We start from the raw sequence: 26535 nt of genomic DNA, 5'->3' as shown, positions 1-26535 counted from the left end.
GTGTACAGTGCCATATTTGGAGGATCAGTGCTAGGATATGAATTCCAATTGGTCTGATACCAAAGCATACTCTTAACTATTAAATTTCTCTCTTCCACAGATTAAAGAACATCTTAATGTGTTTCTTAGAAGTAAGGGTTATGTCTTAGTCTCCATAGCACCTGGTATAATGTCTGATACTTTGTAGAATTTGACAAATAGGTGAAGAATAAATACATAAGGAAGAGATAAAGGATATTTGGGAGAACTAGGTATACAATAATTAATTAATTGATCAATATCCCAAATATCAAGGCTTTACTGAGCAAAATTTTTCCTTTTTAACAATTTATGTAATCTGGACTCATAAATAATGTCAATAACAGCTCCCTGGAAACAGAGCCTGGTGTAATAGGTCTGGGACAAGTCCCCACCTGCTTCTAATGGGAGCCAGAGTTGAGAATGTTTTAGTCAGTGCTAAGTGTTTGAAATTCATAGGAAAATTGGTTTATTAGAAGCAATGGATTTTTATAGATCCTTATCTGAAGTGATTAATGTTTAACCATCAGATGCCATTGGTTCATTGTAAGTAATTATTATTACATACAAGTATTACCCAGTTCAGTACAATTGATACAAATATTGAGGACTTAAACTGAGTATTATATTGTCCTTGTATAACTAAAGAACTATAGGTTTTCTTTAAGAATTCTCTTTTTTTGCTGTTGGTTTTGTTCTGTTTGGTTTGGTTTTGTTTTCTGAGATCAGGTCGCACTACATAGTTTAGATTGGCTTCCAATTCTCTCTGTAGCCTAGGCTGATCTTGAACTTCAGATCCTCCTGCCTTAGACTACTGGTTACTGGGATTACAGGCATGTACCATCATAATTTGCAAGGATTCCTTTTTCAGTATACCCAATTTACTTTGAAAACTGAACACTGGCACAACGTTAACTCTTTTTACAATTCAGCTATTGATACTCTATTAAATTTTACCTAAAATAACCTCTTTTTGTAGGGTAGATATGCCCTTTAACTACTTCATTATAGTTCCTAGAGTCTCATCTATTATCCTTCTATTCTCTAGTTCCAGGCCTCTTCTTCTTATCATCATCATTGAGAAATTTAGTAGCAGAATGCAATGTTATGTGGGTTTTTTTTGGTACTGGGGCTTGAACTCAGGGCCTATACCTTGAACCATTCCTCCAGCCCTTTTTGTGTTACGTATTTCTGTTATAGGGTCTCAAAAACTGTTTTCCTGGCCTGGCTTCGAATTTTGATCCTCCTGCTCTCTGCCTCCTAAGTAGATAGGATCATAGACGTGAACCGGTGCCCGGCTGGTTTTGTTTTTTTTGTATTTTGGTAGGACGAAGTTTGAACTCAGGGCTTCACACTTGTAAAGCAGGCACTCTACCACTTGAACCATGCCTGAGTCCAAGGTTATGGTTTTTAAATAATTTACAACAGAGATTATCTCATTTTACACATAAAATATGTAAGTCAATTTAAATGAGGTTTAATTTGTTTTTTTTAATTTCTTTGAGCTACTAGCTTTAGTTACTTAACGAAGTTAAAATATTGTGATTATTTTCAATATTTATATAACTATTACATGTTCAGTAGCCGTTACTAGACTAAGAACTCCAACATGTTTAACTAAAATATCTTGGAACACTTTCCTGAGAGGAGAATATTTATTTTAGATAATAAACAAAATCAACAAAAAGCGCACTATCCAAAATAGTTCTGAAGATCATAGGTAAGGCGTTAGGGACAATAATTTAAACCAATGTATTCCATTTTATTAGATAACATATGGGTAGGGCTTTTGAAAAAGAAATAAAATTTTAAAATATAAATACTTTATATATAATTATGATATCACCATATTACTTGAAATGTAAAGGAAACAGACAATTGGAATAGTATTACAATTTAAAACTCCTTAAGGAATTTATATTATATGTAATTGAATTTTTACACCCTAAAAATAAATTTGTTTGAAATATAACCCAAAGTACTGCTTTTTATTGAGCCAATATAAACAGGCAGTATTGTTTAAGTATTAAATCTACCCTCTGAGTGACTTTAAGAGGACAGCTGAGAAGCCGATTGGTTGCATCCACACTCTCCTTTTTATTTACACCCCTCCTCCAAACAGTCTATGAACTCATCTGTGTATTTGTCTGGTTCAGACGTCTGTAAACGTTATTTTAAATACACAAAAATGTGAGGCAAGCTATTTGTTTCAAAGGGCCACTCGGTTAATCTTAGCAAACAGAAACTTTCTAGGAAGCAGCTGGACCAGCCCCACTTTTTAGGATGCCTTAACGACAACATGTGAACAATAAGGAGGCCAGCAGAATATTCTAGTAAGTTAGCAAGCTGTTTGACACAATTCTACTGGTTATCTTAAAACAACAGCCAGTTTTCTGTGCTGAATTCGACCCTTTTGATGTTTTATTTGTGTAGCTAGAGTCCATGTTGGATAAAGCAATGTTTTTTAGGAGTTTAAACAAAGGTCACCTCTACTGTAAGCTAGCCATCTGCTAAAGCTACTAGACAAAGCTGTTATTTTCACTCCCATCTCTTTTTAGCCCTTGATCTGGATACATAATATTGATTCACTCACCCTGAATGAATAGGGCTGGAAGAAAGAGCCACGTTGTCTAAGTTCTCAGTGCCCCAGCTCAGACGATAAGAATTCCTTTCTGCCTCCTTGGCTAGAGTTGACACCTAAACACAAAGGACATTGGATTTAAGAAAAATACTTTGCTTCAAGCGAAGTAAAATATAATGAAATCTAAAAAGTGGCATCACAAGAAGGTAGTATTTACCCAGAAAAAAAACCTTTCATTTAAAAATGTAAGCCAAAGAATTTAAAATAAATCTTTCATAACATTATATTATTGGAATAAAATTAAGATTACTTTAGTATAATTGCCTTTGAAGAGACTTGATATCCATTTCCCTACATCTAATCCATCAAAAATAATAAAATCATACCTAAAATTAAGCTATTCTAGAATAGACTTTAAGCCTTTCCTCATAGCTAATAGCTTTAACTATTGAAAGATATATTTTAACTGTGCAATTCATCTTATTAATGCATCCTACTTGTTTTTCTCTTAAAAGAGGTTTGATTTAAAAAACACAAATCTTCATATACAATGTTCATAGAAGAATTCAGTATAGCTGAAGAAATAAGTAGTACATTATTTCAGAAAGACTGCTCATTGAAAAAAATTAAGTAAACATTTTTCATATTTTAAGAAACCCTCAAATCTCTTATCCTAGCTTATCCTCAAGACATTTGTAGCATTAGGTAAAGTTGAAAGCTATCCAGAAAGTGAAGATATGAAGGCAAAAAGTCACATACCTGGTGACTGGGGATCACAACTGTGTCGTCAATCATGGCACTATCCCTCAGGTAGGACGCATGACTCAGAGTGTGAGACCTGTCGGAACTGAAGGATCGAAGGCTGGTAGGTTGGCAGGAGGTCACGGTCATATACCAACAGCAGTAGTAGGATTGGGAGGATGAAATGATGAGCCGATCAGGAGAGTGAAAAGAGCGTGCTATTAGCTAACAGTGCAACTTCCAGGGGGACACAGGTCTCTGTGCTGCCCTACCTCTCTGTCCAACAGCGAAACTAAAACATCCCTTGACTGGTTCCTACCACTCAATGGCAAGGGCACAAGGGAATCCAGAAGTTAAAATTTGATACTCCTAATCTGATTCTTTTGCTTCCCAGAAATGTCTGAAACAAGTCACTGTAGCTTACTTACTGCCAGTACAAGAAATTCACAGAGGAAATAATTCTAGGATAGATTAGTTAAATCTGTGTTAAGTGTCAATCTCCCTCTAACTAAGGAAAAATATGAGGGAGAAAGTAGACAACTCTCAGCGAGAAGAGCAAAATGAAAGTGCAGGTTTCATTCTCGCTCATTTTTTTCTAGTCTCTTTCCAACCTCTTTCTCTCTAAGCTGTGAGTACGACAGAATGTGAGTGCACCCCTCTGGAAGGTACAGAGTGAAATGAACTGTGGCCAGATGCATGCTTCCTGTGGAAGTGGAGTTCCTCTTGTTTGTCTCTGGTCACTCCAACAATGCTGTTATTTCAAAGGAAAGCACTGTCCCCTTTGCATGTGCTGTGCGTGGTGAGTGAAGCACCAGAGAGTGTTGGTTGCCATGGGGATAAGATGCAAGAGCACAAGAACTGTTTCTAAGCACCAGCCCAGAACACAGACACATTTGCCAGCACAAAGACAAACTGCCAAAGAACAGTGACCAAAAGTGAGGTTTGGCTTCAACATGGGATTTAGGCCTTGCTAATCAGTGCTTTACATTTTTGATAAATTTGAATTTTAAGGTTCTAAGTTATAGACTCAAATGTGATAAATAAAACTTGACATGTGCATCCATGCACATGTCTTATTTTAAGGCAAGTTCTTGTTAGGTAGCCCAGGTTTGCCTGGCGCTCACAATCCTCCTGCCTCTGCCCCACAATTGCCTGGATTAAAGGCATGCACCACTATGCCTGGCAATCATTCCTTCTTAATCAATCTGTATAATCAGATGAAATAGATTGACATTTTATTTATGTATTTATTTATTTATTTTGTAGTACTGGGGTTTGAACTCAGGGCCTCATGCTTGCTAGATAGGTGCTCTACCACTTGAGCCAGTCCACCAGCCCTAGATTGACATTTTAAGTAACATATCTTGCATAGATTTTTATACATATTAGCTCAAGAATTAAAGATTTGCATTCAGAACACTAGCCCAAAGCCCACAGGGGTGAGGGTGGGGAAGGAAATATGCAAGCTTTCATAATATTGATAGAAGCAAACTTTCATTTTCTTTTAGCTGTAGGTATTTGGCCAGTGAAGCATGTAGAATTATGGACTGCATGGCAATTTAGCATATTTACTAGTAGAAAGTATTTTAATTTTGCAAATACATCTAATTTTGCAAGCCATATTACTATCATCATCTCTAAGAGGTTTCAGCCAATGCCAATTGTCTTTGGAGATTATTCACAGTCATCCAAGACCTACTCACTCCTATTTTACATGTGATTTCATGACCTCATGTCTTAGAGAGTGACATGAATCAAAGAAATTGATTGTCTGTTCCTATGTGCTCATACCTGCATACATCTATCTGTGTGTTTATTAGCTATTTCTGTTCTGTAAGCTTTGGCACAGATTGAGGCTCCTGACCCAGTCAAGGCAGAGACAGCCTGGATGCCTGGGTAAACTCATGAGCCAGGGTGTGAGCACAGCCACTATAAGGAAGCTTATACCATGGCTAGTTTTATATAGCCACGCAGTTGGCTTTTAATGGTACATCCCATACACAGGCTGCTGTGATCAGCGTTAACTTAATCTCCATTTTTGGCTAGGACAGAGATTCAATAATTGGGAAATGGGTCTTTACCTCAGCAAAAGCTTGTCTCAGCTGGTAGGATGAACAGATTTGGTCCCTCCTGCTTTAAACCACAAAGACAGTAAAGATCCACCTGGCTGTGTTTTGGAACCAGGCAGTACTGGATCAGCATCTCCTAAATCCTATTCTTTATTTTGTTTTGAATTTGTCTAAGAGAAGGAAAATAGCAGAGGGGCCAACCTCTTGAAATAACAGAGCTTGTCTATGAAACAGACCATCTTCCTCAATCCAGTGGTTTCTATTGGGCTCAGATTTGTTAGAATTCAAATCTCTAGATTATGACTTTACACATTTAATATTGTGAGCTGTCTCTGATCAGCAATGTCTGCTCATAAGACCAAGTGGTCTTAAAATCAACTCTGAAATGAAGCCCTAGAATAGCAGAAATATTAGTCTCTATGTGTAAATGAAAACTTAGCTTGAATGGGAACAAACTGATAAATAAAAGTACCCCAAATAAAACCCAGTGACATAGCTGCCAGCATTATAAATGTCTGAGCTTTGAGAAAAAGGCACAAGGTCTCAATTGCCACTCTCTAGGAGTAACAATGATGGGCAGACAAATTTCTCCATCTCAGGAATGTGGTATGAAATATCCCATTGGGCTATAAATGTAAAGCCACATTTGGCATCAGAATCAGAAATAAAAGTGGGTTTTTGATATCCATCTACTTGATACCCATATCTCTCAGTTGGTTTTGAATTGGGAGGAACAGAGAGATCCTGGTATTATTAATTTTTTTTGTCTTCCTTAAAACCCAACAGAAAAAAAAATACAGGGCCAAGATAAAGGAAGAAAAGAGACAAAGTGACATACAATCACAAAAAAGTGATTAGGAAAGAGAGGAAGAGATAATAGGATATGCAGAAAGAGAAAAAAACTAGACAGAGAGAGGGAGGGACAAAAGATAAGTTGGAACTTTCTGCCTAAGTATTTCTATTTCTGTATGAATTTTATTCTGGATCACTTTGTTTAATACCTTCTGAAAATGCTAATTGCTTATTTAATCAATGTTTATAATTTCTAATTGTTCTTTTCCTATGACATCATAGAATCTACTAAGATAAAATAAATATGGTTAGAATATCCTAACAGCAAAATAATTATTCTCTCTAAAGCACAAAGATCTGCAACAATTCAAGATCTTGGAATCAGAAATTGTCCATCCTGATTTAAAACATTACAAACAAGTTTAAATATTTTGCAATAGGGTTGCCATTATTTTATTAAGTCAGAGAGCTTCCTATTCAGTTAATGCATTTATAATAACATATCAATAGAAATGTGAGTTTTTATTTGTTCAGCTAGAGGACTGTCAGCTCTTCGTGCCAAGAATATTTTATGTACTCAGTTTACACTTTTCCCACTGTGGTAAAACTGCTTTATGGCTTATGTTAAGTAAGTTCGTTGAAAAGTATAACAACCACAATTGTACTAAACTGTGATATTTATTAAACATTCAATTTTTAATTGAATAAAATAGGGTTGTAAACTCCACTGAACGAGTGAATACCCAAGTTTTTCAATATGTTTGCTGTCATATGTGAAGAAGTTTCTGTGTTTTGTTATTTGGATTTTTTTTAAAATTTGGACAGCATTTTAAATTTATAAACAATAATAAAATGGATATAAAATCCAGGTAATTATAAATGGGATATACTTTATTTGTAAATAGGATATATTTTTATTCTGCATCTATGTATCTCTTAGTCACCATAATCGTTTTTCTCTCTTCTCCAACTATGCATAGGCTCGTTAGGTTCATTTGGGGGAAGCCATGTTCATGTTTTGTCAACCACAAGGTGGAGCTGTGACAAGTCATGCCTAGGTCATCAGGCTGACTTTTATTTTAGTAATAGATTCAATTCTTCTAACTCAAACAATAATTGAATTTAGTATCAAAATGCTAATTTAAGATTGAATCCATAATTCTAGAAATAAGCACTTACCACCAATAAACACACACCACACTCACTCACACACTCAGGCTGAGAAGTGAGCAGGGAAATGTGGATATGTTCAGGAAGGCCATGTTTTCACGCTGTGTCATACCTACCTGGGCATGGTACTATTGAGAGCATACCAAATAAAGAAATAATGAAACAAATGGTTACCAAAAAAAGGTGACATATTGAATTGCCTAAGCAAAATTTAAAAATAATAAAACAAACAAGAAAACCATGAAAATGAGATGCTGCCTTTAGTTCCATTTTGGAGATTGTGAATACAGCTGGTGCTCTAGAAATGCACGTGTGGGCCTGGAGAACAGGTCGTGTCTTGTTTGTTTCATGTCCCCTGTTTTTATATACTGGTAAGTTCAGTCTGAGTAAAGGTATTGAAACATCCACCCATTTTATATAAAGTATACTGCAAATTCTTTTTTGACTTAAGGACTTAGGAAGAAGGGAAAAGGACTGAATCGAGCACTTAATAATAGATGCTGTGCCAAAAATAAAGTTTCTTTGGCTAAGAGTAATACAGCTATGCATAATAATGATGAATTTATGCAAAACCATAAACACTTCCCTCTATTGAACCTTGAAATATTTTAAGACTCTAAGGCTACAGATGCAAATCTACGAATGAATCAGAACTTTATGGATGCAGCACTGAATCTGCCACCTCTTCTACCTCCCGAGGGCCTCCTCCATCTGTATTCTGTCTAAGCCATTGGAGCCAAGTCCACTTAACTTCGTTCCTTTTCAAACACCCACCTGAAACTCATCACCAAATCTGGTTAGCTGCCTCAAGCCTATGACTACCATGAAGGGTAGAGTTTAAGTCCTCTCATAACGACCCAGCTAATATCACTGCAATAGCCTCTCCGGCGGTTGTGACTGAGAAACCTACTTGAAGAGCTCTCACCTCTAGCTCACCAGCAGAGGGATTCCTTTCAATGCAATATGATTTCCCTTGCTATTGCACTTTCTCCTGTGACATTGTACTACTCTGTTGCTCACACACATAGAAGTCTGTGCTCATGATGCTGTTAAGGCTTCAAATGTCCTCCCCATTTTCTCCAGCCACCATTACTCATCATCACTCAGTCTTAATTTGGACTCCTCTGTGCCAGGAAGCTTGGCCTCTTGGCTCCAGTGGCTCTATGCATTCCATTCCCCTCGTCTCTCTTCCACTCTGTTAGCCTATAAACTTAGCAAGCATATCTGAGTTCTGCTCGTACCTCCAGTACTTACCACAAAGCACAGTGCAAAAATGCACATATTCTATCCATCTTGGAGTGTTCATAAACAAAAACGATAAGGGGGTGCATTGGCACTCATGGAAAAAGCCCAAGAAAAGCTTGCTTTTAATAATTAGGATTTAGAACTGATTACTCTTTAAGGTACTTATTTCTTGGACTATAAATATGTGGGATATTCATAAAATAGCTTACAGTAGAACTCTCCATATGAGAGTGTTGGTCAGAAAAGACGTTACCCTACATGGACAAGTAGCTTTACCTAGCAGTCATACTTTTCATGAAATGTCAAAAATGTTCTTATTTGGTTTGCTTCAGAAAGTAGCAAGCACCAGTTGTACTAGTTAGAAATAAAATAACAAGGACTACACATTTCAGAATAGTAGATAAACCTCTTCACATTTGTCTGTAAAAGTGAGGTTCCTCTAGGTTTTGCTCAGATAGCTATCATAAGATTCTGTTCTTTTTTGTTATGAAAACATCAATTATAGGCACAATTTTCTTTTGAACTTGCTTCCTTTAATTCTTCAGAACACACTTTTTCAAGGAAATTAGTGCACAAACAAAAAAGGGGGTTTGAAGTGTTCACAGATGCTTCTTGGGAAGAGCATCAGTAAGACAAAACTGCCCTTTGAATTTGCCTAGACAAAACAGTGGCAGATGAGGACACCACATTTAAAGCCAGACTGTTCTTATTTATCATGGTTCGGCTTCTTAGTAGTGTGATTTTATTAAGTTATTTAATCTCTCTAGACCTATTTCCTGCTCATTAAAGTGGGCACTTCTTAAAGTTGTTAGAGGAGCTAATAAGAGTGTGAGGTACTCATTAAGAGCTCAATAATTGTGTCTACATTTTTATCATCACAAAAATGTGTTGCACACACTCCTGGCTGACATGGAGGATAAGCTTTAGTGAGTACCTGTCAGATCGTCCTCCCTCCAAGCTGTATCGCAGGTAATTCATGCCGTCCAGGAACTGACTGCTGGGCAGTGAGTCATCCCCCAATTCTTTGAGGTCCTCAGGCCTAAGGTATTCTCCTCCATCACCTGTCATCGTGTCATCACCTTGGGACAATCAGAGGAAGATGGAGGAAGTTATTTGTTGAATGTAGTATCAACTACAAACTATAGTTGCAACTATGAGATGCATCCACACCCCAGCCTGGACACCCATGACACACTGCACATGAAGAGGGCGCAGAGCACAGCAGCCACTTGCAAAGGCCTAAAACTTAACAGAGACAACACTTGATCCATTTTCTTATTAAGCATCAAGAAGAAACACTTCCTGGATTATAATTATTTTAATGCCTGTTGATTTGCTTTTTCTGTTGTATTTACATTGGGATACTTGTTTTATAGCTTATATTGCTTAACTTAATAATTAGTCCAATGTGTAGACTATTTGACGTCTAGCTCTAGGTTTAATAATTTAGTGCATAGTTTAGAGCATTAATATTCTCTTTATGTAATATGGTTAAAAAAAGATTTATTGCTCTAAAATAAGTGAAATATTTTAAATGGAATAGTGGTAGCATTTTATAAGACTGACTAAATGTTGTATTAGGGAAAGAACACTAGACTGCAGTAAAAATAAAATAGCTAAGATAATTTTTAAGAATAGGCTTACCAAAACAGTCATAGTCTGGTTTGGGTATAAGCTTAAGTCGTTTTCCAAGTGTTTTTACTAACATTGGAAAGACTAAGTCACATAATAAAGCAGTATGTGGTAGATTCCTTATGCAAGAAGCCCTCATTCTACTTACTCCACCCCCAATGTGAGCTTTGTTTTCTAACACAAAATTCTCACTACTACCCAAATGAGGTCACCTTGTTTCTCCTCTAGGTGATCTTGCTTTTGCATTTCACCTTGTTTCTCCTAACTTATCAGGTTCTCACTACAATCTCTCAGCAGCCAAGGAAGTCATGGAACAAAAGCAACTCAAAGTAAAGCTTTAATTTTTTTTTTTTTTTTTGGTCCTTAAAGATCCTCCAAATTCCTTAATAAAATAGGGGCTGCCTTGCAAAATTTCTTATTCCACCCATCTTTCCCCTCTTTGTGAGGAAAAGAAGGTTTACAAAGGCAAAGGAAAAGAAAGCAGCATGTGTGTGAAGAGGGAGGAGACAGAAAGAGAAAAGAAGAGTCTAGTTGGAAGGACTCTGAGAGTGAAGGACCAGGACATAGGACTGTATCTTGCAGAAAATGCAAACGAACATGATCCCAGCCTTTTTCTCTAGATGTGCATGGATTCTTATGAGAAGACGAAAGGAAGGCATTTGAGGAGCACACTTTTAATCAAATATATCACACTTCCATGACTCCGGTGACAAGAGAAGGCACAATTTAAAACCCTCTCACTCTACTGAGTTGCTGAGATCATCGACGCCCTTTGCATTCTCCCTTATTCTCTGCATTTTGATGGTTTGAGCACAATGCTTTCTGCCCGAGACAGCTGCTATGTTCAGTGTTATGAAAAGCAAGTCTCCCGAGTTTCAGAGACACCTACGGTGGCCTTAGGTATGTATCATGATTTTTCAATTGTGTCTTAGAGAAAAATGACCTGGAGAAGCAAATGTCCCTAACGCTGCTGTGGGCATCCAGATCCTAATCCAGTGCTGACATTAGCTGAAGATGCCACCTGTTGGGGGACCTATCTTGCTGGTGCTGTATAAAATTTGCGTGTGAGGCATGTTATTCAGTATTTTACATCAGCAGTACAGTACCTGCAGAAATTAGTAGAATGTAAAATTTCAGTTTGGGAAAAAATGAACAAGTTGGTTCACAACTAGAAGATTCTTCATTCAGCTCAAAGCTTTAAAAGTTTTTAATGTGTCCAAAAACTGAGGTGATCATTTTCTTGCTTCCCTTGGAAGGCAAGGAGATTTGTGGCAGTTCATCCTTACTTCTAGAACCTCACATCTCCTACCTTGTCTGCCATGCCCTTCAACTTCAACCCCTGCTCCTCTGTTGCAGACCCCATGGAGATAAAACATCCACCTTTCGGCCAACTTTGAAATACAGAAATTTCTTCCCCCAATTATTTCATACTCTGACTCCTCTTCCTTTCATAGGCAAACCTAGTCAACAGATGTTTGTTAATTTCAGTAATTAATCAGCGACCAAGAGCTGACTTATTCTTTGGAAAATTACTCTCCTTTATTTCTCTGATGCAAATCTCTCCTGGTCTTCCCTACCTCTTTGAGTTTTTGCTTTCAGCTTCCATTTCCCTTAAATGTTCACATTTCCCATCTGAATGTTCTTCATGTGTTCTATATTATCATGCATTATTAAGATTTCGAAGACCCTCTATATGCTACCTATGTGCAAATCTGCATCCATCTCAGACCTCTCTCCTAAACTCTCTATATACATTGCATTTGCCTTCTAGGCACCTACACCTGAATTTCCCCTAAGCATCTCAGATTTAGTGTGTTACAAACAGAACTCATCTTCCTTATTCACCCCAACACGCTACTCTGCAAATTTCCTATATGAGCAAATAGTAAACTACTTCCCTGTCTCAATTTGGGGGAGGGTAGGAGGGGGAAAAAAGGATCTACTTTAAAATAATATTTTGGGTTAAAATCTTTAGCTCTTAAGGTTTGAGAAAAATTCTATTAGACTTGGAAAGAATTTTGCATAACTTAGAGAACTTGAGAAAGAATAATTACACACTAACATGTTTTCTTATAGCAGCCTATTTAATAATCAAACTTATTTTCCTGCCTCATATAAAATATGAGAAAGGACTGGAACCTGATATGAGGAGCCCCATTAAAGGTCAAGTGCTCACAAAAGAAGTCAGTGAGTCAAAGAAGACAGATAGTGCTTCTGTATTTCATTCCAACCCTCAGTCATTCTGCAGTTCTCTTGCCTGTTAGACAAGTAGTAGTCTTCCACTACTTCCAGATAGTAGTGTGTACAGCACATCCCATCATGAATCTTTGAGAACAGGCACCTGTGAGTCATATTTTCACATGTACTTTTGTTACATGGTTGTTATAACCCCTGAGCTCCACTTATAACTTGAGGATGTAGAGCTGAGTCAGCAAAGAAAGAAATCAGCTCATGATCCTGTAAGATGATAAGGATTACATTTACAGCTTTGGTAAAGTCTGGACAGTACAGTCCTCTTAGACTGAATTTCCATTTCTGTCTTTCCTTGTGTTTTCCTACCACATCCCTTCATCAAGATGGTTTTAATATCATGACTGAGTTTTGCTCCATTTAGATTCCTCCTCCATCACCTAATAGCTGTGGGTCATTAAACAAACCACTGACTGTCTCCTCACTTGCAGATGAGCCTTTCCTCACTTGAAGAAAAGCATGGGAGGTATCCATAGCCTCTGTCACAGGGATGCTGTGAGGACTAAGTGAGACAATGTTCCTGGCAATGTAGTTATTTAACAAATGCTTTCTCTTCCCTTAGATTTCTGCTTCTGCCTTGTTTCTTCCCAATACACTCCTGCTGTGCACCACTACTAAATTAATTTTTGTAAAAACAGATTTAACTGTTTCAAACATTAATTGAAATTCTTTTTTTCTTAATTTTTATTTTATTCATATGTGCATACAAAGTTTTGGGTCATTTCTCCCCCTCCCCCCAGCTCTCCCTCTCCCCTCCACCCTCTCGCTACCTGGCAGAAACTATTTTGCCCTTATTTCTAATTTTGTTGTAGAGAGAGTATAAGCAATAATAGGAAGGAACAAGGGTTTTTGCTAGTTGAGATAAGGATAGCTATACAGGGAGTTGACTCGCATTGATTTCCTGTGCATGTGTGTTACCTTCTAAGATTGAAATTCTTAAGGTACCTAATTTCCACAGACTCCAGCTAAGAATTCAAACACTCCTCGTCTAAACTCCATCTGTTTTCATGCAACACCCAGACTGAAAAGACTTGATGATTCTGCCACTCTATGTTTCTCTCTTGCACTTTCCTATCTTGGGACCATCACACTGTTTCTTCTCCACAACTAAAACCTAGGTTACTTTCTTATGAATCTATATTCGCTCAGCAAGTCCTTGATACTCTGCTGGTTATCTCCATCTCCTGATCTCTCTGAGCAGATATGAAAAGCTGATCACTCCACGCCTTTAATTATACTTCTTTTATACATTATCTTCATACACGCTTTTTAAGGGCATGTCCCATATTCAGCTTTGATTTCCCCGTTGGTACTATGTTTGGTGGTCGCCATATTACAAAAGCTCACTCACTAGTTTTCAGCTACATTCATGGGAGGATAATGATGATCTCTTCAACACATAACAAGTTAGCCAGAGAAGGCATCTATACTTGTTTGAATGCTCTTTTGGATATTGACACACTGTCACTACTTCTAAAATAGTACTTCTGTAGAGAAAACAGGGAATGATGAATACCTTCCTATACATGTGGCTGCACTGTGTCCACATGGATGATGGCAGGTTCCATGGAAACATTTTAACTGCACAAAACATTAAAGAGTTGGTGATGTCAACTCGCCAACTCTCTTTAACTAATTCTTTGCATGAAAGCTTACTTGCACTATTCAAATATATCCTTTATAAAAAATTATTCAGCTTGAATTGCCCTCTGGGAATAAAATGTTATTAAGTTCTTGCCATTTCTAAAAATGGAAAATTTATCTTACCTCAAAAAACATTCTTGATTACTAGCGCATATTCCTCTTAAATCAAGAGTTCTTATCACTAATATTTTAATGTATAACAGTTTTAATTTTTTAAATTGCAGGATGTTATAGCTAGATCTCATTTTGTGCAATAAGCAGGTCTATCTGAGAGAGGCTGATTCATATAAGTGGAATTTCTAGAAATTCAATAATAAATGCTTTCATTGCATTAGCTAGTGGAAATCTTTAACAATTATTTTGTAAACAAACAGCTTTTTTAAAAATCAAATAATCACTAATACATCTGACTTATACATTTAGATTTTCATGTAATAGCCTTTCCTTAAAGAACCACATATACTTTTGCAAACTTCTTTCTAGATAGAACTTGGTTGTTAGTATAACATGACTACTCCACTGTCATCTTAGCAAAGAATTACTTTTCTCTAAATTGGTATTCTAAGAAAATATTTATATAATGTTCATCACAGAAGGTAATTATGTTAATAGCCTCAATAATAGTTGCTAAATCATTACCAGCATAAGCAATCTATGGCTTTAAACTTCCAAGTTAATAAAACCCACACCTCAAATGCACAAACATTAGTGTTACATACAAAGATTTAAGTATTAAGCAAGTTGCATCTACCCAGTTAAGAAAAATGAAAAACAAACAAAAACTTTCACTCCAACAAGTTCCTCTAATGGTACCTGAATCACTAAGTGCTCCCCCGTCAATAAAGTGGTCACCAAACTGTTTGAAAGCTGTTCAACATAGAAGTGAGGATGAGAAGGTGATCCACAAAACAAAATATAGTATGCATACCCCAGATGCTGAGAACTAGTTGGCAAGTGTTAGAACAGAACACAAAGCTGTAATAACTACTTGGAACTGCCGTCTGACTTTGGCAATATTTTTTAATTTACTCATGGTAATACATTGATCCACTATTTGTTCATTCTTGTCATAGATTCTTATGTAATCTGAGACAACTAAATGCCTGTTCCTAATAAGTGATGTAACAAATTAGTTCCAAATATGGACAGATCAATGTAAAATTTTATCAGATGATTTTATGTATATAAACCTAAAAATACATTTACTATTTGTCTATAGAAACAATCTGTTTTAGTCCTACTACCATCTTCTATGGAAATACTTTATCAAACATGTAGAATTTTCATGTATGTCTACATGGGAATACCTTTTCAATCATGTACATTGGGCCAGTAGCTGTACCGTTGAAGCTTAGTTGCATATTTTACATACTCCTTTCATGATTTCTTACTTGTATATTTTTTTATTCAAGTGAAATAATACATGGAAATTCAAAATATAAAACAAAGAAAAGTCAACTACTCCTGGGAAATAGAAACGTTCCTTCTCAGCTCTGGAGTGATACCTCGTTTGTACCCCAGGCAATTCCTAGTGAAACGGTCTTCTCAGGACTTTGAACTCTACTTCTGTAGACAACTTTCATAAACTCTAAAACTATACAGCACATCTTTTCTGACTTAAGAATTGCTTACTCATGTTCATTTGAATTATTTGCTGCTGCTTTGTGAAGTCTTTCCTAAGGCTCTTTCCCTTTGAATTTAATATAAATTCTGTGCATTTGTACCAATTAGCAAGCTGAGATTTTTAGTAGACCATTGATGAAGAATGTTCTAAGGTCTTTAAAGCATTTCAATAAAAAGTATATGACATAATTAAAACACATATTAATAATAACTCTATTATCAAGTAGCTATTTTAACATAAGGCCAATTTCTAGTTACTTTCTCCTTTCTCAGTTATTTACTAGATATTAAAGACAATAAGAGGAAATTATAAGCTGATCAGAATTTCTCCCACACTCTGATGACAATAGTTAAGAAAGAGAAAGAAATGTTAAGATGCTGTCATCCGCCACTTGAAAAAAAGGATGGTTTGCCCTTTTATGGTGACATAACAGATGTCATAAAAGGTTGAATGAAAGTCTTACCCTCTTCATCAGAAACATCAAGAACCTCAGTCATCGTCTCAGGAACATTAAGCTTGTGTTTTTCTGTGATAGTCTGTAAAGACAAAATCATTCATGCTCATGTTAAAAACAAAATCAAACAAAAGATGAACAGAATCATGGAGGTGGGTGTACTCAACAGCAGCAGCAAACCATGAAGTCCTGAACAGCACATCTTCTCCACATGTGTATTTGGAAACTTGCTCTCTTTCATGAGAACTCATTTGTTCCTTCTGAAGATAAACGATCACTCCCTCCAGTAAAGTTGTACAAGAGAAGGTTCATTATTTTGATTTCCCACTTGAAAAATAAATTCCTTAGTAATGGCGTTAATAATTAGTCATACTGAGAGAGCAGATTAACATTTTCAAGGCTTCCCTAAAATGAACTAAGTAGTGTTTCCAGAAAAGCTTTACAAAGAAGCAATGAACATATGCAACTTATTAAAAGCAAAGCCATTGGGAAAGAAGCTAACGATGGAAGCCACATAAATTACGTGGGCAGAAAATGTGACACATCACTTCTGGGGTTAGAGGATCAACAGTAGAACATCAATCATCTTTATAGTATTTTCACTGGGCTACAATTCTGGTTTTTGCTTATATGCCTTCCACAATAGCACCCCTACATGGGCAAATGCAGTGCTTTTCCTTCCCGGTATGTGGCATAAGGTAAAGGAACCAGACTCTGGAGCCTGGCTTCCTGGGTTCAAATTCTAGCTTCATCACTTATTAGCTGTGGGGTCTTAACAAGTCCTCTAACCATGTTGGTCCTCAATCTTCTTATCTATATAATAGGGGTAATAATACTTCACAAAATTGTTGTGAAGATTGAATGAAATAATGTACACAAGGGCTCTAAGAAAAATATTTGGCATACGTTACTACTCAATAAATATGAGTTGGTATGATGTGTTATGACTACTACTATAATTGAATATTAAATTCATGTTAACAGCAAAGGGCCTTTGAATTTTTAGTCCCTCATGAACTCATGAAACATTTCTGAGTGCCAACTACATGTTAAATCACAGTGATTTTAAAGAAAAGAAATAAGTCAAGTACAGAAAAGACAAATAATACATGATCTCACTAATTTGAGAAGTCTAACAAAAAGCCCAACTTGTAGAAGCAAACAGTAGAATGGTGGTTCCCAGGGGCTGAGTGCACAGGGTGAGAAGGACTCAGGAGCTGTTCCTCAAAGATACAAAATTTCAGTTAGACAGGAGTCAGTTCAGGAGATGTTAGGACATGGTGACTATAATAATAGTGACAATGTACACTTGAAAATTGCTAAGAGATTTTGGGTATTCTCATTACGCAAAAAGGTAAGTATGTGAGATTATACAGTAATTAGCTCGATTTAGCCATTCCACAATGTATACATAGCTCAAAACACCATCTCGCACACCACAACTATGTACCATTTTGTCAATTTCAATAAGTAAATAAAACATATATAAACACGATAAAAATCCAGATCTCATGACTTTAAATGTCACCTCAAGACTACTGAGTCTCAAATTCATATTGCTAGTTTCTGCATTGAAAATGCACTAAGTGAATCAGCAGCAGTTATGAGAACTTTAAAGACTAATCTCTTGACACAGGAGGATCATCTCAACTGAAGCACAGAGGTAATAGCTTGTCTAGATTTTCGTGCTTTGGTGGGTAGGCATTACAGACTTGTTTAGATGACTCTGTGACCCTATATCACTGAGTCTTTTCTTTCCAAAGCAGTAAAGAACTTCAAACACATTTATAAGGAAATTAACCTCATTATTAAGCTCAGTAATTATAAGCAGCGACACACACAGTATGTGTGTATTAAGAGGACCTGATTAAATCATAATGGGATGATGCATTAGCCTTTTAGTAGCTCTCCATTTTCTTCAGAACAAAATTAGATACAATGGCTCAGAAGACCGGCTGTGATACAGAGAGAGGGAGGGAGAGGTAGGGGCAGACAAGAACCTTTCAATCCACGCTACACTCATGTCAGATGATGTGTGTTATTGACAGGTCAGGATCTTTTATACCTTGTAGTTTTCCCACATTTTTTTTCTCTACTAAAAGCCTTCATTCTCCCTTTTCTTGGATCATTAGCTGCACCTTCCTCAGAGAAACAACTTTTGACCCTCCCCAGTGAAATTATGTGTTTAACTCTGTTCTTCTACCATGCACTTGTTAGAAAATTATGTGGACCACATCATAAACAACCATGTGCCTTATTATTTATAAGAGTATAGGGGCCATTTCAGAAGAAAATTGTTTTGATAGAACCTGAAACCCAGTAGGAACTTTTCAAATGTACATGGAAAAACTGATGATAGAAAACTATGCAAAACTACATTAAAAAACCCAACAAATGATGAGATGTGTTTTCTTTTGAGTGGAATCTTAGCTAAAACACTACAAAGAAGCTGAGAAAGTAAAGAAAGTCTTTACTTCATCTCGTATGCAGATGAAGGTACAGCAGAAGCCCAGGATAATAGATTCAGCTTGCCTACATGTTTCTTGTGATGTTTTAAGTAATTCCATAGGCTGATGCAATGAAAGCTGCAGGAAAGACAAAAGCAAACATCCAAATATCTAGAGAAGAACAGGAGGTAGATATATATTTGTTAAATGAACAAACTTTAAAAATTACTGTAACATGCCATTTAATTATTATGTTATAAATTTGAGTTTATTAACACAGATAAATTATAACTTGTGTCTTATAGAGTGTTATTCAATTCTACTTGAATATTAGAAGTATTTAAAAATATTATTTCTTGGGTCCCATCACAAGCTAATTAGATTAGCATCCCTGGGAACAGGATCCAGCTACAGGTGATTTTGAAAAATTGAGTCTATGTGCAGCTCAATTCAGACTTGTTTTCCTGTATCAGGGAAAGTGTATAAACCTTAAAGAAATGATGTTCACTTAAAATGTAGGAGGAAGACACCTTTATAACATCTTGTAAAACTTTTTTTAACCTCTTAAAATAAGTATTTGAAGATAAATAACATGATTTAAAATTGTGAACAAATGTCTATTGTATTAGACTATGCCAGAAAGATTTTCTGGGTAGAAATGTTTGCACGTGACTGTCCTTCACAGTAAATATTTCCACCAGAGGATGATTCTCCATTTGAAAACAATTGATGGACTCACTTCCTAAATGATTACCTGGCAGTCTCAATGCCTATTTTCAGATGTTGATAACAGGACTATGTTTCTTTGTACTTGCAGAATGGAAATAACCAATTTGCTTTAGTTTGGTCATTGAATGCTGTCAAGGTTATTATAAGCAAACATACATGGCAAGGAAAAAAAAAGTAGCACTCGGTGATCATCTTTCCATGTAGACACTCAAGATACAATACAGTTAACACCCACAAGCAATGTAGTGTTTGACCTTCAAAAGCTATCAGTAAATTATCTGTTGAGTCAGTAACTCAACTCTTCCTCATCATGAGTAATGCAAAGAGAAATGAATCTCTATTTTCTTGTTAAGCAAAGTGTCCTTTGAAAACTTTATTATTGAAATATAAATATAATTTTATTCAGTTGCGTCTGAATAGTACATGGAAAAAAAGCTGTAATTAAGTGGTCACATGCATCTCCTCCTGCCATAGAATCTAAATGCTATGGAAACTACTTTAAAGATGAAAATGAGTAGTATATTATGCACAAGTTTAATGGGATGTAATTTGTGGAGAGTGGGTTATGAAAAGCTTATGAGAACTGGACATAGCAAGGTGAGATGCAGCTTAATTGCTTTTATCTGTAGGACGAGAATGACACAGCCCAGGCCAGCAAACAGGAAAAAGCAGAACAGCTGCATCTCCTAAGTTGTTTGCATTCAGAGAAGCAGGAATGCAGGTTTCTCCTGTTAAAATGTCATGCCCCTCCCTGTGAACCACTGCTCTACCCTGTTTACCGCTGGGTATAAAAGACCCCCTGAAGGAGGAAGGGGGACTTTTGCTTTGGCTTTTTGTTTTTGCTCTGGGGCTTTTCCTTGAGACTATTGCCTTTGGTTTTTGCCTTTTGCTTTTGGCTTTTTGGTTTGGGAAGCTTTTAGAAGGGAAAAGAATTGCTAAAGGGAAATTGCTAAAGAGGGGTTGATAGAAAGTCTGCACCAAGAACTTTAACATAGGCCTTAGAAAAGCTAAGCCAAAGAAAGAACTTTATACATAGGCTTTAGAAAAGGTAAGCTAAAGAAAGAACTTTATACACAGGTCTTAGAAAAACTAAACTAAAGAAAAGCCAAATAGAATATGAGACAGTGCAAGTCTAAGGACTGAGACTTTAAGAGTTATGCATATACAGTTTTTAAGCATGGCTGTTGTTTGCAAGTCTGAGCACCAAGGCTTTAAGAAAGCTAAAGAGAGATGGGATACTGTAAGCCTGGAGGTGAAGACTTAAGAGAGATTATGCTAAGGAATAGCTAAGAGAAAACTTGGGACAGAGCAAGTCTAAGGAAAGAGGTTTTAAAGATGACTTTAGAAGCAAGGAGTAAGGCCTTAAAGAATAAAGATAGAGAAAAGAAGCAATGAGAGTTGTACCTCTCCACCAGAGTGTTCAACACACTTGACCCCACTTTCTATCTGTCTGTCAATCCTGTGTCTTTTCTGCATCTCCAGTCACCCCCAGTTAGCCCCAGTTAGGTTCAGTAATAACCAGGAGAGAGAGAAAGCTTGCTGTAACAAGGGAACAAGAGAAAAAGCTTTCTCCAGTAATTAAATCAGATAATGAGTTTTTATTATTTATCATGATATGGGTAAAACATACACAATCCAGCATGAGCCCTTAACATGGTGTTTTATAAATGGCGGACAATTTCTGGCTTGTTCTCTGAAAAAAGTGTGCTTAGTTGACCTTCACTTAGCCAGTCTCCCTAGTCAGCCACTTCCTCTACTCCAAAGTTCACCAAACCACCTCAGCACACTAAGTGATCATGCTAGGGTGCTGCCTCCTAACGCCCACACCCAGTGCTGTTTTGTTTCCAAACATATTTATGCCAATCATACATGTTATTATAACTTTTATAATTAAATTGTACAAACAATATTTTCTATAAAAACTAAGGTAAGTTCTCTGGAAAGTTTCAATAAAGTTATGTCACCAAAAATGATTGCTACTTACTTAGTTGTGGTTGAGGCAATTTTAACAGATTGGAAAAAAATATATCGAAAGGTCAAAAGTTCTCTTTAAGAAAATACACAAGATGTATAAAATCATATACATACAAACACAATACAGTAAGTATCATTGATGTTGTTTCTGCAGGAATGAAAAATTTATCCCTAGCAATGGATCTATATTCACAGAAAAGATATTGGCTCAAAAGGTGTCAAATGAAATTACCTGTATTTATTGCAAGGCCATTTTTATGACTCCTTTTTTAATGAATGTGGTATCAGATAAAATTCAGGACTTAGATTCTGTACTTTTTTTTCTTCTTTTGGCAGTAATGGGATTTGAACTCAGTGCCTCATGCTTGCTAGGCAAGTGTTCTACCACTTAAGCCATGCCCACAGCCCTTTTCGCTTTATTTATTTTTTAAATAGGGTGTAGCATTTCTGTCCAGTACCAGCCTGGGGCCATGATCCTCCTACCAACAGCTTTCCTTGTATCTTGGAAGTGTGTACTACCATGCCTGGCTCATTTGTTGAGATGGGTGGCGGTCTCACTAACTTTTTGCCCAGATTGACCTCAAACAACGATCTTCCCCATCTCCTCCTCCCGAGTACCTGTTATTACAGATGTGGGCCACTGTGACCAGAACTCTTCAGGTTTTTTTTAATTGCTTTTTTAAATAAATCCTCAATGTTTAAATGAGAATATATCATGTAGTGTTGTTTGTATCTGACATTTTTATTTTAGTAAAATTTAGTACGTGACTTACGCTCTACTACCAGTGATTACATGCAATATAAAACATGATGACTTTAAAATTATACAAGTAATAAAAATAATTGATGATAGCTGATGGACAAGTAGAAGGATGAGTCATATCTTATAGCTTTTCCAAGCTGCCTGCATAGACTGGGCTTCTTGGCTGCCGCTGCAGAAATGTGTCCCTAGGACTCTGATGTCCATTCTGGCAAACATTCTTATATAGATGAGAATGCTAACCTGTCTCATCTTCCCTGTTGCGTCTTTCAAAGTAAAATTAAAAAAGCAAAGGTTAAGGAAACAAACCATGACTCCAAAATTTCTCAGAACTTTTTGCAGAGGTAGTGTTTCCTATACAAAGCTCTGCCTTCCTCTACACTCTCTCTCACAGGGACTTATTCATACTTGGGAGTAAAGAGTTCTGGAAGAAAGAAGGCAAAGCAAAGTTTCTTGGATCAAAGAGAGCTCACATTGCTGCTCAGCTGGCTCCTCATATGAATCCAATTGATGAGAAATGGGTATGACACTTGTGTGGCTCTCATCCCACTACAACAACCTAGATGGTAATAACATCAAGTTTAATTGCACTGATTTTACCTTGCTACTAAATTGTCTTGTTTTATTTGCTATTATTGGTTAACAGTTTCTAATTATTTTTGGTGACTCCACAGACTATAGAAAATGATAATGAATATGATCCCACAAAAATCAATAAAGGGCACTGTTTTGTATTGTGGGCACCTTTTGTTGAAAATAGGTAAAAACAGTTCTTTCACAATATTCTTGTCAAGTTACTTTTCAGAAAAACCCTGATTAGTTAGGTCAGAATGGTTAGGAACATGGGTTTTGGAATCCAATAGCCTAAACTTGAATCCTAGATCTGCCCTCCAGGTGTGGCACAGTCTTAATCTTAAATATTGATTATCATTTTAATTATTATCATGTGGAAGAGAAATTATTTGGGAAAAAATAGTTGAAGAATCTTTCCCAAAGAGAAGTGTTATAATGTAAGAAGACTCCCACAATAGAAAATAATAAATTTATATTGCCAATCCTTATTCCCAAATTCTGTTTTTCAAAACAATTAAACTCACAATTCTATGAGAAGCCAATTCAGAGAAACAGAAAGTGAAGATAAAGCAGCACTGGAACATGTAACCAGTAGGCCAGGCATGGTGGTACACACCTATAATCCCAGACACTTGGAAGGCAGAGATAGGAAGACTGCAGTTTGAGGCCAGCCTGCACAAAAATGCAAGACCCTATCTGAAAAATAAACTAAAAATAAAAAATGGGAGAGTCTACCTAGAAAGAATGAGGTCCTGAGTTCAGTCCCTACTACTGCCAAAAACAAACAAAAAACATGTACCCACTAAAACCTAGTCTTTTAGATAAATGTGGTATTTATTTAACTAATATGGAGCATGGATTCTTATCCTGGCTGAAAGCAGAAGTTCTGTTATGACTTATTTTTGGTTTATTGGCTTTTCACCTAGAAACGTGAATTCTAAACTCAATTTTTTTGTTTTCATTTATTTTTTAAGGAGAACAATACTCAGGTAGCAAGTGTAGAAAATAATAGTTACCTGGAGACAAATGAAAAACAAGAACCCATGGAGGGGTCTAAAAGACATATCTTCTCTTAGAGCTGAATGTGGTAGAGAGATGACCTGTCCACACACATCACCTAAGTCTGACTTCTGACCAGATACCTGGGGTCTGGTTTGAGACAATAATTAGAATACCTTTCATTGCTCCTGTTTTAATACAGATCCTTATGTTTAAGTCATTTGCTCTGAATCCCAGTTTCATGAGCCTGAGATCTCTTTGGAAGTGGACATGTAAGTTTCCCAGTGCTGCTGATGAGAAAGGGAGCTTATTTCTCACTCTCCCCTCCTGCTACCCTGTGAATTACATGAGTTGTTTATGGGGAGGGGGCCCCTCTAACCTCCTATGACTCTTCATCACAGAGCACATGTTTTATCTCCAGTAAATAATGGAGGAGTGAACCAGTTGATGAAATGAGTAAGAGGAAATAGGTCTAAGATAGCAGAAGAGGCACAAGTTTGCCATCTAGTGGAAATTTGATTTAAAAAACAAACATACTTGGTTCCCAGAGCATGCAAAAAGTAATAAAGTTGACCAAACAAAAAGAAAAAGAATAAAAACAGTAACAACCACAACAGCAAAAAACTCAAAACAACAACAACAAAAACCCCATGATTTGTAGCAACTGATATACTTGGCCAAACTTGCCACTTAGTCATTTCATTTATTTGTGATGCACACATTGTTTAAAAGACACCAAGAAAAAGGAAAGCAGAGAAGAAAATGGCATAGGTTCTTAATATGAAGAGTTCTCTGGTATAATAAATCATGTAGTAAGGAGAAGCAATTAAGATTTGGTCATACAGAAAGGATATCACATGCCAGGCACTCCATAAATATGGACAGTTTTTATGCATCAATTAAAATTTTAAATAGAATAAAATTTCAATATTAAAAACAGAGTCCGCCATATATAGTGACCCATAAGAATGTAGGCAGGCAGTGATAAGACTGTTTTTCTTGTATGTAATTTAGTAAAGCTATCCTTTAAATCTTTAAATATATTGTGGTGTGCTGCCTGAAGGTTTTAAGATTCTGCTTGAGAAAATAAGCAGTGGTGCTAGTCTCTTCCATCTAAAACTTCAGTCTGTGTCTTTCAGTTCATTAATAAATCATACACACTCTATTTAAAACTGCACGTTAAACCAGCTGTACTCCATCTACTTCAATACCAACGGAGACTTTCTGTCAGCCTGGAGAACAAAATTCCTTTCTCTTCCCTCCCATCCATCAAAAGAGCCAAGTGTCCAAAACTCTGTATGAATCATTCCTGACTTGGGGCCTTCACTAAAACCTTATTCAGAATTCTTTATTGTTGACTTATGGTTATATTATCTCTATAGAGCATCACTAATGTTTTACTGTTGTTCTAATTTTCTGCTTTACAAAGGTAAATTAAAGACTTGTTGTTCTTAGACTTTGTGCTTCATTCATAAAGCTAATAAGCAAATAAACACAAATAAAATCAATTTTCACTTTCTGCTAGGAACCCCTCCCAGGGGCCTCTTTTGCTTTGCTCCCGCTATATGGTTCAAGAATGTTAAGACTCAGTGTTATTGTCAGTGTCTTCAGTCTCCCAGGCTTTCTGTGACAAAGCCCAATGATCATAACTTTCTCTTCTAAAGAATCAGTGGTTGTATAAAACAGTGAAAAGATTTCAAATATATACTCTTGCAGAACACGGGCAGTTTACTTACTAAACTCATGTAATTTTCTTTTCCAATAAAAGGTAATAATCAGAAATAAGAAAACTAAGGATGAATTGTCGTTCAAAGTGCATTTGATGCAGTCATTGACCCAAGAGCAATGCAGTCAAGAAAGATCAGGGTCTTTACAGAGGCTGCCTGACCTCCTGGCCAAGATCAAGTCCACTGCACTGTGTGCTACCACTCCGCCAGCAGTGGGTGTCACACACAATTAGAAGAAAACGGTAGTGGTGCTAGAAAAAAAGTCACAGGAAAATGTACTTTTCCATAATTAAAAAATTATACTTGCACATTTATATGGAATTATTTTGAGTAAAAGAAGCAAACCCCTTGTATTCACTGTGTAAACATTTATATCGCATACTTTTGTGTGAACTCCACAGTACATTCAACAAAAAGAAGTTTGGCACCAATAGTTCCAAACACTGTGAGTGAAAAAGTATGTGGCTGGAAAACCAACAGGCTAGGACAGAAGGTGACCATCCCTTGTACTCACCGTAGTAGTGGTGGTGACCTCTTCAGTCACAACCTTCAGGGTATCGACCACAGAGATGTAGCCCAGACGCTTAGCAATCGCCAAGGCAGTGTTACCATTCTGGAGAGAGAGGGAAAGAGGGAAAGAAAGTGAGAAATGAGAGGGAGGACTGAGATGTGAGCCAATGAGATCACCAGAGGCTCGGCATGAGCCAGCATTTCCTTCCAAAACAAGGCACAGCTTAGGAAAATCACTAGTTTTTACCATTACATCTAAATCTGTCTTTGTAACTTCTTTAGACTATAGCCCAGGTCACCATGGTAACACAACAAGCTTGCATCTGCCTGCTCTTTTTAATAAGAAGCAATTGAAGTTTTAACCCTCCAGTTGTCAAATATCTTCTACAAATGCTGTACTGGGTTTAGGAATGCACCTCTTGAATTAAGGTCGATGCCTTCCCAAACTATTAGGGAGTACTGGTACCCTTCTTCTTCACCAGAGGTCAGGCCATCTGGAGCAGGTAACATGTTCCCATGGGGACACAGTAACAGATTTAACTACAGCTGTGCAAGAGCTCACTGTGCAGCAAAATAACACAAGCAAGCAATGCAGG

At 36.7% G+C, this 26535-nt stretch overlaps 1 protein-coding gene across 4 annotated transcripts in view; it reads right to left on the bottom strand.

Annotated features, from left to right (window-relative positions):
- Ank2 (ankyrin 2) overlaps window positions 1–26535 on the bottom strand; it is a 230842-nt gene that overhangs the window by 64205 nt on the left and 140102 nt on the right. For all 4 annotated transcript variants that reach the window (XM_074041570.1, XM_074041573.1, XM_074041571.1 and 1 more), the window contains 5 exons: window positions 25944–26042; window positions 16230–16302; window positions 9551–9695; window positions 3359–3461; window positions 2612–2715 (listed from right to left, as the gene is read on the bottom strand). In XM_074041570.1, the coding sequence (XP_073897671.1) occupies window positions 2612–2715; window positions 3359–3461; window positions 9551–9695; window positions 16230–16302; window positions 25944–26042 (524 nt within the window). The remainder of the gene's footprint in view (window positions 1–2611; window positions 2716–3358; window positions 3462–9550; window positions 9696–16229; window positions 16303–25943; window positions 26043–26535) is intronic.

This window comes from Castor canadensis, chromosome 9 (genome assembly GCF_047511655.1).
Source record: "Castor canadensis chromosome 9, mCasCan1.hap1v2, whole genome shotgun sequence".
Lineage (NCBI taxonomy): Eukaryota > Metazoa > Chordata > Mammalia > Rodentia > Castoridae > Castor > Castor canadensis.
The sequence above is the reverse complement of the archived record's forward strand: the minus strand, read 5'-3'. Positions and strand labels throughout refer to the sequence as shown.